Raw genomic sequence first — 15,543 nt, 5'->3', positions numbered from 1 at the left:
GGCATATTTTTTGTTCTGAAATAGTGTTATGTTTCTTCAATAAAAATAAAACAGTGAAGGAGAAATTACTCATTTTCAATAGCAGACACTTTGTTACTTTCGCGATATAAAAATTCCTATTATTTGACCGGTTGCTTTATATTTTATGTACTTTATAATGGTGTAACAGCCGAAACCGGTCAAATACTATACATTTTTATAAATACTTTGTGGGTGACATAAATTGTCTGTTATTGATAATATGGAGCCTTCCACCACGTACAAGCTTCGCTTTAGGCAATTACCCTTATAGTAACTAAAATTGCCATGATATAGGACATAACGGAATAAATAGTTAGCGAAATGCAGTAAGGAAAGACATGGTTGGCCACAATATTGATCGTGACGAAAACATTCACGATGAAGATGCCGAGTTTGTAGCACCCAGAAAATTAGTGATCACCAAAAGTGCAATATTCATCTACGTACTGATTGCTCTTCTAAATTTCATGAATAATAAAGTTTAATCAATATTTTAGGTTAATTATATGTTTGCGTTATAATCAAAAAGAATTATTTGCAAAAAGAAAAGAGATCCGAAAAAAAGGCAAAATGGCTCATTTGACCAGGGGAACTCCCAACGTTGCGTATACGCAAAGTTTCACCAACGGCAAACTAAAAACAATAAAAATATAAAAATCGATAATTTGCCTTATTTAAGTCTGTTTTATTGCTAATTTATCAAAATATTTGGAATTTTTATGATGTTAACATGCTTGGGATATAATGGGTTAAATTAACTTTGTTAGAACTGAGACCGTTATAGTTTGTGGGACCAGAGTCCCTTAGTCCCCTCTGAAGGATATCTGTTCAGAAATCCTCTGAAGGATCTCTGTTCAGAAATCCTGTGAAGGAAGGATCCTCAGACCTCTGAAGGATCTCTCCCACTAACCTTGTCCTGAGGCTCTGATTGGATTCCCGCAGCAGCACAGCCTCGGCCCTAGCCTCTTTTAGGGCCTTTTCGAGCGAAGAGGCCCTCTTCTGCAGCCACTGACTCCGCAGACCCTCCGACCTGCACGATGGCGGCAATTTGTGACTACCTGCCCTGGAAGGCCCCTGGACCACGGGTCTCTGCTGGCGGGCCGCAGGATGTTCCTCTACACGTGGGATTGGGCTCCACTCCCTCTCTCCTGGAATACACTTCACCTGACGAGAGGAAATTAAAAGACTTAGTTGTTAATTGCTGCGATTACATTCTTCACAGATCCTATAATATGCACCCTTTGCATTAGCGATTTTAGTGTTAGCTCTAATAAGAGACTTATATTTCAGTTCTTTATTGCGGGGCTACTATGTAGATGGAAAGAACGGAAAAGGAAGAGCTTGAATGAAATACATGGAACGGATAAAGAAGGATGTGAAAGGGTACGTGTGTGAAAAAGTACGTAGATGTGAAATGATTAATTGATAGGAGAATTGAGTGTAGAGCTGCGTCAAACCAATTGTTGACCAATGATTTTTGACTAATGATGATGATGACGATTTAGAGATGGGTCAAAAAGAACCGTTGTGCAAAACCAACAAGCCAAGTTCACTGAAATGAACCGAGTGGAAAATGAACAGCTCTCTACATCTTCCTGTTCACTGCTCATCTCTGCTTTGCATTCGTTCGGCGTATTCGGGCGGAAAGTTGTGCTCACTAATACGTATTTTGAACAGCTGCTCAATTACTAGCTTACTATAGCTAGTGCATTGTGGTTACTACAAATGGCGGTTACTATAGACTATCCAAGGAAGTTTGAATTGTTACCTCTTGTCGATGACCGTCTATGAGTCTTGTGTTCGACTCCCACCGCCAGCCCTCCTCCTTTGGCTCCCGCGATCCAGCGACTTGCTCTTCTGTGGCCGCAAATGTGACTCGGCGCCTCATTAGTTCCTCCGAGTTCACCGTTGGCCCCTGAACACCTTCCTTTACGTCCCGAGGTGGCTGATCTCGGTGTTGTAGCGCTGGTTCGGAAGAGGAGGCGAGAAGGCCTCTGCTGTTCGTAGCGGCAGGATCCGGCGATGGTACCTGTAATTTGTGGTCGGTTATATTTTTTTATACTTTCAAAACTGCACAAAAATATCCGTTGGCGGATTAAGGCATTAAATGCTGGTGCCTTTATTTCAAGGTTACATTTGCAAATGTTTCTTGCTCAACCATCTCCCTCAGTATTCGCTACTAGATCTGGTGATTTTTCACATTGTATCAAAAAAATCGTACAAGCAGACTCAAATTTCCCTTACATCGTGAGCCCTTATGGAACGTATGTGGCTCATCATAAGGTTTTCTGCATTTACCATCAAAGTATGTCTTTAGTAGGAAGAGTGGACATTTTATAATCCATGTTGAAAATTTTTAATGATCTCAACTATTTTCCTTTTTGCAAATTTTTACTGGTCTAATGCATTTATCGCTCATATCATCACAAAAATTTTGCCTTGTCTAATGGATTGATTTTATATATTTTCAGCATTCGTTTCCATATTCTTTCTTTTTTATTTACGAATTTTCGGAGTTTTGATGGAGGAATTATGTTAACTGGAATGAATGAAATAAATATTCTTAAAAATTAGTCATGATCATTTTTATGTCATCTCTGAAAATAAAGATTTTATCATAAAAAATACGCCTTTGAAATTTGAAATATCTTCGATTATTCTGAGTCCATTGTAAAATGAAGCTATTCTCCTCATTGGGGATTGCGTAGTTTTATGCTTAGTCCATGATTAACATATGTAGGTACATAAATCCATCTTTTTCCAATGCCGAAAATACTCGGGATATCACTATTGGTGAAAATTTTCAGGAAGTTTCCATTATTCAGTTACTGTTAAGCTTATATTGATTTCCCACTATACGCCATGATGCTCAGTTTTTCTCAATAAGGTCAAAAAATTATGCTAAGCTCACTTCACTTACCCTTGCTATTGGTAATCCTTCGGACTTCCGGAAATAAAGCTCCAGGTCGCTTGCTGTGTCTCGATATTCGCTGGAAAAAATGAGATGCATTAGCTCATTAGTGCGAACAAGAGGGTTATGAATAAAATCAGGCGTACATACTCTGGGTACATACCCTAATAACAACAATTTAAAAAGTAGCATGACATTTTGAGCTTATATTAAGTAAAAATAACTGAAAACGTATTATAATATGCATAACAAGGAGGAGACATAATGACATACTCTAAAATAACTGTGACATGAAGTAAAAATAAATAATTTAATTACTGATGTATTAACATTTGTACTTGAATGATTCCTCAGTCGTACAAGTTTTTATATCGTTAGGAATATCATTCCATACACGGTATATCTGATGATGAACGATTTATGGAACATTGTGGTTCTATGTGATGGTAACTAGAGGTTACAGGGCTCACTACGTGTTATCATGGTTCTGGTTATAGGCGCACCCTGAAAGAGGTCAAGTAAATATTTCGGTGTTTTGTTTTTGAGCAGAGAAAATAAAAATATAAAAAGAGATACAGAGGTACAAATAAGGTGTGACCAAACTGAAACAAGGGAAGGCTGGGGCAACGGAAATATCAAGGTCAATAAGATCGATGTCAATGGCATTCGATTGATTAATAATGTTCTATTCAACGAGGTCCAGAATTTCGCTGAATTTACTATAGGTAAGGTAGTGTAAGGCTTCAATGAAATCAGGGAAAAGCTATTTTCATGAGCGTCATATTTTTCATATTACGTCACTCAAGTTTACGTTGAGGCCGATGAAAATTTAGTCGGAATTGTTATGCAGTCATTCAATTACTCCACGGACAATTGCAGTCCGTTTTTTCATCTCCTCTACGCCAGTGTAAAGGAGTCTTCGTTTGCAGTGCAACGTGGATATTTACAGAGGAGAAATACGGACTTCATCTTGGAAAACGTATACCTTAGTTATTATTATTCACAAATTAACTACATTACTTTCGAATTTCAGGTTAGCGGTTAAAACACTACCTTTGGCCACAGCTTTGGTTAGATCAATTAAACTGCTTTCCCATTGCAAAATGTTTTGAAAATTTTCTGTATACGAGATTAAAAAGATAATGAAACATATTTTTCTTAAATAAATTGACATTATCCAGTTAAATTTGATCTTATTGCCAATAAGACATTTAAGAGGCTGGAGGAAAGTAATTAACTTATAATCGTTGCCATTTTAAAAATGTGAGTGTAACTTCCTATCTATTCATTGTTTTCTTAAAGTAATTATTACTTTAGACATACTTCTCTCTGCCAAGGTGCCTTAGTCAAAATATTGTGAGATCTGTCACTATACCTAATATTGCAGATAAATCAATTACCTACGGAGCCCTGTCTCGTGTATTATACTTGTATTGATGTTCAATTAAGATATCTGGGTATATCGTTAACGTATATTATGTTGTAATGAGGAGTATTATAAGGAATGTATTTCAACTACGACCTGAATGTTTATGAATTTCGGGTCAATAGAAGTCAATGCACCCCTGAGTTAACTACATTGAGGGTTTCAGAAAATTTACTATTGTTTTACCTGAAAATTACTTCAAATGCTGGGAAAAAAATTTTTACTACTGAATATTGTGGGCTAACGGAATCCCCTAAAAAGTACCTTGTTAAATTTCTCTTACATATATTTACGGCAAAGGATCATTTAAAAACGTATGTTGGAAGACTATAATGTCAGTAATTTTTAATACTGAATACTTATGATTAAAATCGTTTCCAGTTAAGTGTTCTATCACATTTTCTTATTCGTCTAATTAAAAATGTGTATTTTGAAATGTTATAAACTGTAGTAATCTCTATTATTACACCCTTATCAAATTTAAAATTGGTTGATTAATTATAAAATTAACTATATCAAAGGCTTGTAACTTTTTGCTTCCTCACTCATCTCTCTTGTTATTTTAACAGGATCTTCAAGGAAATTCTGCGGATGCAGCATAATTAACGCAGCCATCGATTAGTATACATGAATTCCATCGAGAAAAAATTCCCCTGGACAGGTAATCGGACCTTTGGCTATCCGCCATGCGCGGCTTTAGCGCAGGATGAGGCTCCCAACCGGCTGTGATTTCATTGAAGTCCTTTCTCCCTCGCGTTGCGATCCTTGATGGACCACGGGGACCAACAATCTATCGCTATGAGCCTCGGTACTATTACCATGGGAATTCAGGAACCTAGGTAGCTTGTGGTCTGCGCAGTGGCTCGGAAAGCCAAAGGTCCGTGGTTTGATTTCCGGTCCAGGGGAATTTCTTCTCATGGCAATTCATATATATATTTCATCGCCATTCACACGGCAGGCTTCGAAATATTACTCATCGATTAATATCCTGGACAACTTACTTCCCACTGGCAACGAGGGCGGCGGACAGCAGCCACTGCGGCGGCAGCTCAGAGGGCGACTCCGGAGGAAGTGGCGGAGGGGTTCGGTCCCCGTGGGGCCCGGCAGAGGTGGCGCTTCTGCCTGTGGCGTTGCTCAAACCTGCGAGAAAACAAGTTGTAGCCCACGTCACAAAAATCGAGATGGCAACAAGAAGTTATTGCTCTTTTTCATGGAAACAAATTAATCTAAACATGAAGAGAGATTTAGTGCTTTCCCGGTGAATAACTTCGTAAAATGTTTTCGGGATCGCCACCGGGTCAGGAACTGCATAACTGCCGACGTTTCGATGCCCGAGTCTCAGCCCTTAGGACGATGACCGAGTTGGACTTCGAAACGTCGACAGTTATGCAGTTCCTGACCCGGTGGCGATCCCGTGAACATTTTACGTAATCTATACATATTAGGTTTATTGCGTGTCAGGCGGTATGCATTTTGCACAGTCTTGCTTTAGGGTCTATCTCTGTAGTACAAAGTGCTGCAGAAATGAGGTTTGGTACGTTCGACGCAGAATCTCAGTGCTGTAGCTCGGCATTGCGTAATGTTTCGGGAGAAAACTTGCAAAAACGGACCAAAAAGAGCCTGCCCACAAAACGGGAGACAGAGTGGCAAGCCGCAATTAATTCCTTTCTCCCCACTGGAGTTTTTCTTTTAAAAAACCTAGCAACCTGCAGCAGGTGCAAAATAATGACATGCAACAGCGCTGCAACGATTGGCGACAAGGCAACGACCGGTAGCGCAGCTGAATCAACCCGGCTGTGGAACAGTGCTAGTCTCATTTTTTTATTTGAATAAAATGAATTGGTAGGGGTGCAAAATGACTTAGCCATCGACGCATCCTTATTCTCAATTGTACTAATTAATTAATTTAAATTTGTTGCCCTGAGGATGTATCTTGACTCAAGCTCCAAAATGATGGCAGGAATGACAGCAGTGACTTGGTGGGAAACGTAAATTGCTTTCAATGACTCTATACATTGGGAAAACATCAAACATTCTTCATTCTAACAATAGGGTAGTTTCCTTCATCAAAGAAAACGAAAGGCATTGATTGCGATTCGTTACCCACCATTAGTGTATTCATAATACACAAATTATTAGGTTTTTGAAATACCGGTTTAGACGAATGGCCAATGAAAGGGTCAAATTTTATCCTCATTTGAAAAAGGCTAGATTGGCGCCCATGCGATTCCACTCCTCGTAACGTCACAGGGACCTAGTTTCTACACGAGAGGATAGGAGTTATACATCTTCTGAGGTTGCCAATGCATGCATGAGGCACAGAGCTCAGGGAAACATGTCTTAATAATCACCTATTATAACTGGCTAAGGTCGGAAAGTTTTCTTCGTTTGATAAGGTATTAATAAACCTTTTTTTAAGCCAAGCGCTACCAGCCAGCAAGGTACTCAGCTACCCGCTAGCATCCTGCGTCCTATCAGAGCTGAGAGCCTCGATCAAGGTCACCTCACAAGGCGGGAGGGGGAACCAGAAATGCGTCGCACGGACTTTTTCCCATCATTCCTACTTACGCGTCGCGTTTTCGCGCGCTTGAAATTTTTCACTTTTCATTTAATCGCGAAAAATAGATATCGTCATTTAAAAATCTAAAAGCGTGAAATACGTACTCCAGGAGTAATAATCTTTCGATTTAGGCAATTAAAAAATAATAGGAAACCACCCTATTGCCTGAAAACTAATTTCGATGCTATGAATTGTTCATTCAGAGCACACTTTTGTAATTTACATGATGGGGAATGGTTTTCATGAGACCAATTGTGGCTTTGTTATATGGTAATGAATTAATACAAATAAAGAAAATTGTGTAATATATGGTTGTTTTTAAATGAAATATAAGACTTTTTGGTTTTAGAAATGGGTTATATGGGGCTACATTAAATTTCCAACAAAAAGCTGTTGTTCTGCAAATTTACGAACATTTTGTTCTTCCCGTTTTCAGGAGGCTGCAAGGATCCTTATGATTTTATGTGAATGCATGGAAGGAGTGTGGAGCCGGCTCCTACATTAACTATGTCACATTGGTATAAGCCAAAACTAGCAGTACTCTAAAGCTCTCATTGCCACATTAGAGCTAACGACTTCAAGATAGACGCTAAGGCCCTGAAAATACCATCAAATGTGAAATTTATGGAGAAAGTGCAAGAGATTTCCTCAAACAAAAGTATATATATATATATTGCCAGTTGTCAAAGATAACATCAGTGGGAAATGAAGTGATGGAATTATCCATGAATAAACTAGTTTTTAATTTTGCAAAAGATGGAGGGAGAGAATTAACTGATTTTTTGAGGTTTGCTGAAATTTCATAGTCACATCAGTTGATTGATCTTGCAGCGAATAAGACAATGAGTCGATCCCAAAATATGCTCTGGTAAGAGCTTAGGTATGGCAGGATTACCTCAATGCCAGCCGTTACAAAACAGACTGGGCCATACTGAGTCAAGTATTAGGTGCTCCCAAGTGGCACGAGACAGATGCAATGAGAAGGGGGCTTCATTTAGAAAACCGTGCATTAAATGTGGTGGAGGGGAACCTAAAGAGCAAATTGTCTAGGTGTGGGTCATTTCTAATGAAAGAATATCCTGCTTTGGGAGCATCACTAGATCACCCTTGGGAGGATACAAAATTACAAGATTACAAATTAAGTGCCCATCCCAGCATTTTTCACAGAAAAACTATTTATTAGATGATAGTATTCAATCCAAGTATATGGACGAAATACAATGGCAAATGCCTGAAACTAGTGCGCAGAGAGGACTCTTTTGCCTTGCACACGAATCTTTTGAAAAAAAAAAATGTTGACTGCAAATGAGTGAGAAAAGATGAAGTTTTCCTTAACAATGTTATTGATGATGGATGATGTATTGTAAAAATAGTAGTTACCCCGAATCGTTCCAATCTGTAACTCCTTAATTTATTTTTATACATAAATTGGTAATGCTATGTCTCGATTTTCTTCTATGGCATTATGTGAAGTAAAATAAAATCTGTTTGAAGAAATCAAAATAATGGAAACATAAATTCAACTTTAATTAGTTAAGATGATGGCACCAATATCAATAAAATGTATCACATTATCAGTGTTAACTATGGCTGAATACAGTATGAGCTATCTACAGAACTACCTCACCACATTGGTAATCCTACTGCACATAATAAGCGAGCAGAACCAGGTGGAAATGCATTCAAGATTTAAGTGTCTTTACTTTTTAAGGATAAGGTTGGTGAAAATACCTAGCCACAGGTCATGCTAATTAGTGGCTGCTTTCGGAGCATAAATCAGAATAGGTTTAACCATGAAATGATAATTTAGCTCAGTATAAATGGTCTATGTCTTAAGGAACTTGCGGAAAAAAGAACGTCTAAGGAGCTCTGGGTGTTTCAGTGTTTTGAATCACGATATAAACCTCAAAGGAAGGTAGTGTATAATTTCCCCAACAGAGGCGCTTCCAGTCGCTTGCTGTGCGCTGCGCTCTCTCAGGTAAATGAGGAACTAACATAGTTTGAGTTCTACGTATTTCGCGAGGGCAACTTAAATATTAAGGATTAATTCCAATAATAAATTCGTCGTCTTACAGCCATCCTAAGATTGATTTGACGAATCTCTCAATTTTTTTCTCCTATCCCCTAACGCCTTTTCTTAGCAACGTAAATTGTAAATTATATTTTTTATTTCGTCAAGTTTTGAAGTAAATCAAGTCTAGGTGGCTGTGCTGCGCCCGTGAAACTTTGATTTCCGGTTGAATTTCAAGATTTACTTTACTTATTTTTAATTACTCATTCAGATTTTCAACGGCATGAGTAAAGTTGAAAATTTAGTCATACTAGTTGCTTGTCTGATCCAAATATTTAGTAAGATCTCACATAAGGTTCGTCAGAAGCATATTTTAAATGATATATGCAAATATTTTCGGCATTGATGGTTTATAATTGAAACTGAAGGTAATATAGCAATGGCATGGAGCACCTATTATATCCATAGACTCGTATTAAAAGCGTATGTTATGCATTTCCATTACAAGGTCCGGGAGAAAATTTATGTCTTTATATTTTCTCATAATCCACTTATATATTTTCACTGAATTTTATTTTTGTTATAGTTAGGTCGATCATAAAATAAAAGTTTTGACCTATTCCGAGGTAGATTATTCGAGAAAAAATAAATTAATAATTTTTTAAATATTTAAATATAACAATAATAGGAAAGAGCGTTAAATAAATGTTTTACGCTTATTTGTCTCACGCACAGTCTTAGTTTTAAAATAAGGCAAATGATGGCTGAAAACTATGTGATGTTAAAATAGAAGGACTAATACGATTCCGGGCTTGGTCTTATGGCGCGACCAAAAACGTAAAACACTTAAAATGCGCATGAGGGCCACAGGATTTTTTACGCAAAATATTGTTGGGGATTCAGTTTGAGGTGGATATACACCCACGTTTACATTTTCATCGAACTCTGGGATCCTAAGAGAAAAACGTTTCTTTTCTTGAGGTGAAATGACCCAATCATTAAACTGAAATGCAAATTTAGGACTAATAATAGTTCGAAGGCAATGAAAATAAGAAATGTTCAAACTAAAATATAGCAGATAAATATTTTTATTATTTGCGTGAGGATGCATTTTCAGTTACATTTGGTTTTTATTCGCAAGTATTTTCGTTACAAAATTCGCAGATTTGGAATGATTGCCTTTTACCTGTACATCAATGTAGCATAACTGTAGCATGTACCATTGCGATCGCTTCCTTGTTGTGGACTCGAGGTCACAGTCAAATTGCCCATCTAATGGTGCCCGCTTTCGATAGCACTCTGTCCACGCGCCTCCTGTCGGGTTTCTTGCAGCGATAACGAACTGAACGATTTACTTATAGACAGTAGGAGTGATATCTGTCAAAAACGCAAGGAGACAGAAGACATCGCGAGTGCTAGTTCTGATAATGAGGATATCATTTACTCGAACGAACTGGAAGAAACAGAACTGGGAAAAGGAAATGTTGAGACTTGTGCCATCTTATGTATAAAGTTCGAGGATCGAGGAGCCGACCGATTCCTTTCCTCTATTTATGGACAGTAAAATTTTTTAGATGATACTAGCTGATCCGACGAACTTCGTAGCACCCAACAATCAATGAACAATTTGGGTACACCATTAATCAAGGACGGCTCTACCGATTTTAATCATATTTGACTCGCAATAATATAAAACAAATGAATAGTGACCTAAATGTTTGTTTGCTTTCTGTGATTTGTTTACAAACACGGTAGTTGAGGTGATGTGTAGCAATGAATGGCAACTAAGAGGCATTAAACATGAATATGAATGCATAAAATATTAAAAGTACGATGTTATGATGGCTTGATACCAACAATAGCGCGAGAGACATCAGGAAATACAAAAAAAACTATTAAATGTCAACGGGGTTTCCTTAGGGAATATCTTCGGAGCTCTACTCCTGAATTCAGCTGCTAGTTGGCGTCTCACTCGTCTGAATACTCAAATAGTAAAATAACTGCAATAATACAGCCTCGTAAACATATTTTTTTTGAGCCAAAGCGAGATATCAAAGCGCCGCGGTGGCGCTATGAATCTGTGTGAGGGTTAAAAGGTGTAACCATGTTTACTTCATGTTTAACCGCAAATCAAAGTTTTACTGGCGCAGCACAGCCAGCTAGACTTGATTTACTTCAAACTTGACGAAATGAAAAATATACGAAAATAAAATGTCCTTATTTACAATTTACGTCGTTGAGGAGCCACATCACGACCGACTGACCTATTGCTGTGAACTTTTGACAACTTTGATAGTAGCCTGGTGGGTAGTGCGTTGGACAATTGGTCGAAGGGTCACGGGTTGAGTCCCTGGCGAAAACCAGGGAAAGGAACTGACCCACTACTCCGAATAGGCGGTATTTTCACTAATGTGGCCTATTCCGGGGAGCTCTACCTTCACCTATGCATACACGGAGAAAAAAATTGTTGCGATCAACAAAAGGATTCGATGGCTAAGTTTACAAACGCATATTTCTATAGTCTCCGATTGAAGGTTACGGATAACGTTTGCACCGGTTACAAACAAGCTGGGATAAAAATTTATTTGCCATGTTCAGTAACTGCTTTGTCTTCTCGGAAAATTTTGAACCAACAAGTGATTATTTAGTTGAATCACGGAGTGTTTCAAGCATCGTATCTCGCTATTTTTTCCGGAGCCATGCGAAACATATTAGCCGATCTGTTACAACTCTCACATTTATATTAATGACATTAGTTTTGCTATTATTATTATTACGTTTTTTAATCAAGTGGATAAGACATAGTGCTGGAAAGTCCATCGAAAAAATAAGCTGCGCTAATAAAAGTCCAAAAAACCCACATCTGATCTTTCTGGTACATGAACAGGTTTGTGCCTAATGTTCCAAAACCTTCTGCTGGTTTTAGGTGGTTTGCGGGATAGTGTGTAGATGTGGATTGATGCAGATTCCTTACCTCGATCACAGGCGGCGCTGTCACCTCCATCCGACGCTCCTATCTCCTCATCTTCCATTGACGTATCCCTAGCGCTGTCACGTAATCGGTCTCTCCTTCTACTCACCACCTGTCAGCAAAACAGAAAAGCGTCACTTAAGGCCTGGTTACACGGTACATTAGAATGTACAAGAATCTGTACATTTTTCTGAATGGTTTTCTGAACAGATTCTTGTACATTCTCATGGACAAGATCCACGAGTAGGTGGTTACACGGTACATTTTTTCGGACATTTTTTCGTACATTTTTAAATGCGCAACAAATTATTTCAACTTCAAATATAAACCGATGGGGAACATGCAAACTTTTTTAAAAGTACTAGAATAATAAGATCCTTACCTCAAATGTACTTGCCGAAAATTTCGCGGATGAATAATGTTTTATAGCTTAGATATGAGTCTTTAAAAATAATCTTCATCGACTGTTTGAAAACACGTGACGGAGCGTGCGCGCGTTACATCACGGCACGGTATCCACTGATGACAGACTGAGGAAGTGGATAGAAAAACTGTCTATTTAGGGACTCAAACGCAAATTTGGCGAATATAATTGCTGCTTTAACGTCAAACTTCGGATTGTGAATATATTGGGTTGCCAAGGCGTTGTTGAAATAAATAAAGGCGATTGTTTGGGGGGCTTTGGAAAGATTACATTAAAATAAGTTGATTGCAGATTGTGATCTACGTTACACACCTACATCATTTGATTAATGCAGGAAGTATATTGTAGCATGGACCTTCAATAGAAAAACGTGTGAAAACCATATAAATAGTGTATCCCATAAAACCATATAAAGTGCCCCGACGTCTAGTGCCTCTATTTACTCGCCGGAGAAGTTTTTTGCTTGTGTTCGAAGGGACAAAAATAAGAGTAATGAGAGGTTGATGATCCGCAGAATGGAGTCAAATACATTATCTATATTGTCAACGGGATATCCTCAACGTAAGTACACTATTAAATCAGGGTTACCGCAGGATTTTATCAAGTTACATATTTCACTTTGTAAACAACTCTATAAATGTACCTATCATTCTACCCATTGTAGGATCAAATTATAAGGAAAGTGGCTGTTTACGAGAATAAATACTGATTACGATTAAACCACGGTGAAAAATAAGGGATTGTAATGGGCGGCCGGCCTCTCGTCACGAGGAGCCCCTAACAAGGAATATTCTCAAAGTGTCTTTCGCCGATATCGTTAAAATTTTGTTGGATAGTAGTGTTCCATAATAAAAGCACATTTTCAAAATTTCTCGTGCCCGTAAGCCTTGTGATATAATAAACAGGACATAATAAAGGCAGTTGAATTTTAGATTTGAAAGCGAGTGTGTCGTGATTTCTCTCCATCCTTCTCCTGTGAATCGGCGCACGCTACAGGAATATACGAGAAATATGAGGCTTTTGGCAAGGTAAATTCAATATTTATTACTGCGATGCCCATAACGTTCGCTGAATGTCAACGCAACACCTAAAATTTCGACTCGCTTTGCAGTCGGTCTCGATTCAAAAACAGAAACTTGAGTAAATACAGCGTAAATAGTACTTGAATCTTATTTCTTTGCCTATCACATGATTTTTATGACCTTTTAACGATCATTTGGATCTCAATCTTGGACAATTCTCGCGGTTCATACATTCAGCGCCTTTCCATCTGATCCTTCATTTTACCCATCCCCTTTTCTTGTGTTCCATTCTTTCGCTACCTATATCCAATCAGTGAGATATCCAAGTCAAGCAAGATCATATCAAATCGAAATAACTATCGGGGCCGTACGAAAACAAAGAAGTCGCCTATACAAGCCAGATGAAATGAATGTGTCGTTTTCGTATTCTGCCACCAGGTGACTCTGAGTTCAAATTGTATGATTGCCTGAATGAAATTAGAGCAGGCGTTCAGAAATTCATACATTCTTACATTTTGCGTGGTTACACGGTGCATTTTCGCGTTCATTCTGAGATTCAGACATTCTCACATTTTCTTGTACATTCTCATGTACCGTGTAACCAGGCCTTTATAGACAATCAAGCAATCCAACTTTTAGGAATGAACGGTTCAATTAGACGTTCTAAGTATTGCTCCGGCACCAGGAGTGCAGTAGGTGATTTTAGCGATCGAAGATTCTTTTAGGAATTAAGGATATGGGGGGTTTCAGGCACAACTACTAATACTGGGGTGTCTGGGCGTATGGCATACCTGCCAGGGTAAGCGGGAGGTGCGAGGGTCCTCCACCGGAAAAATGTAAGATAAATGGTTAAAAATGGTGACTTTTACGGCCTTCTGAGGGATATTTTATTAATCCTTACACTATTCTATCAGTAATATTAATCAAAATTAATAAATTGGATTAAACTTAAAAATTGTCTGAGCTCTGGGGGGGGGGGGTTTATCCCCCAAACCCCCCCCCCTCGCTGCGCCACTGGGTACAATCACAGGGAAGGTTTGCGGCGCGCAGCGTAGCAAAAACCCGTAATTCTGGACGCCGAAAGTCATATTTATCCTATCTATTCTAGACTATGGCAGGAATCGATCTCATAATCTAAAAATCGGTGTACATACAGCCATGCTATCCACTACACCACTACTTCAATTAGTCTATGACATGCTCTTATATGAAAAAACGTCGGTCAGTCTCTTCTTATTGTTTCCGATGAAACGTTCACGAGCATAAGAGCAGAAGCAAGTTTTCTGAAGCAATCCAACACATTTATATGCTCAGAATAACAGAACTCCCACGATAACACAATACGCTTATCAAAGAAAACCTTCGCGGTTCATTCAAGTGCAAACCCACTTTTAATCCCGTTTATTTATTTACGTACGACAAGACGAGTAAAACAACACACAGGATGTATGCCAAGCATCTTAATAACAATCATAGTCATTGGAATCAAAAATAAAACATAATAATGATGTAAAGCGGCAGTAAAATCACGAGTAATCGAGTATGCCTCTCGTCAATTCTTTCGCTAAGCCGCTAGAGCCATTTCATTTTCCTCGCCAGTGAAATTCGCACTTGGCGAATGTTTAAGTTCGCTATACGCTCGCCAGTCAGAACGAAAACAACTTTTTCGCGAAGCGAAGCATTTCCCGCAAAATAGTTGGCGAATGAAAATGAGAATACGAATGCATACAGCGTTCGCCAATCTTTTCGACAAATCGCGTTGGCTATAGCCAGAAAGAAGCAGAATCTGATCCCAGGAAGGCTTCTTCGGGAAACTCTCGCAAGGTCCTCGTCACGAATGATTGTCTCTCTTATGTGGAAGAAAAATGGGTTGATTTCAGGGCTGTCTAAATCTGAGGTACCTAACAGAAAGAAGTCTGCTGGGACGACTTCAGGACTAAAGGATGGTGGGGCAACGTTTGAACATCGTGTTTTGCCTTGACCTCTCGGATCCGTTGAGCGTTGTGGCAAGGCGCTTTGTCGAGATGGATTGGCCAGTAAGCGGAGATGTCTTTTCACGTCCTGATGACCCTTTTTCGGAGTCCTCCCAGTATGTACATGTAACAGGCAGCATTAACTGTCCGTCCTTAAGAAACTAATTCCTCATACACTTCTTCGCTGTCTAGAAAGACGATGAGCACTGATTTCACTTCTGATT

General features: G+C 38.7%; 1 protein-coding gene across 1 annotated transcript in view; it reads right to left on the bottom strand.

Annotated features, from left to right (window-relative positions):
• Positions 1 to 15,543, bottom strand: part of LOC124166868 — a 45,328-nt gene that overhangs the window by 21,711 nt on the left and 8,074 nt on the right. Inside the window, exons 3-7 of the mRNA XM_046544580.1 lie at positions 11,904 to 12,012; positions 5,360 to 5,498; positions 2,942 to 3,011; positions 1,790 to 2,050; positions 932 to 1,185 (exon numbers count right to left, since the gene is read on the bottom strand). Coding sequence (XP_046400536.1) covers positions 932 to 1,185; positions 1,790 to 2,050; positions 2,942 to 3,011; positions 5,360 to 5,498; positions 11,904 to 12,012 — 833 coding nt within the window. The remainder of the gene's footprint in view (positions 1 to 931; positions 1,186 to 1,789; positions 2,051 to 2,941; positions 3,012 to 5,359; positions 5,499 to 11,903; positions 12,013 to 15,543) is intronic.

This window comes from Ischnura elegans, chromosome 10, assembly GCF_921293095.1.
Source record: "Ischnura elegans chromosome 10, ioIscEleg1.1, whole genome shotgun sequence".
Classification (NCBI taxonomy): Eukaryota; Metazoa; Arthropoda; class Insecta; order Odonata; family Coenagrionidae; genus Ischnura; species Ischnura elegans.
Note: the sequence above shows the minus strand (reverse complement) of the source record. Positions and strands in the feature narration are given on the sequence as shown.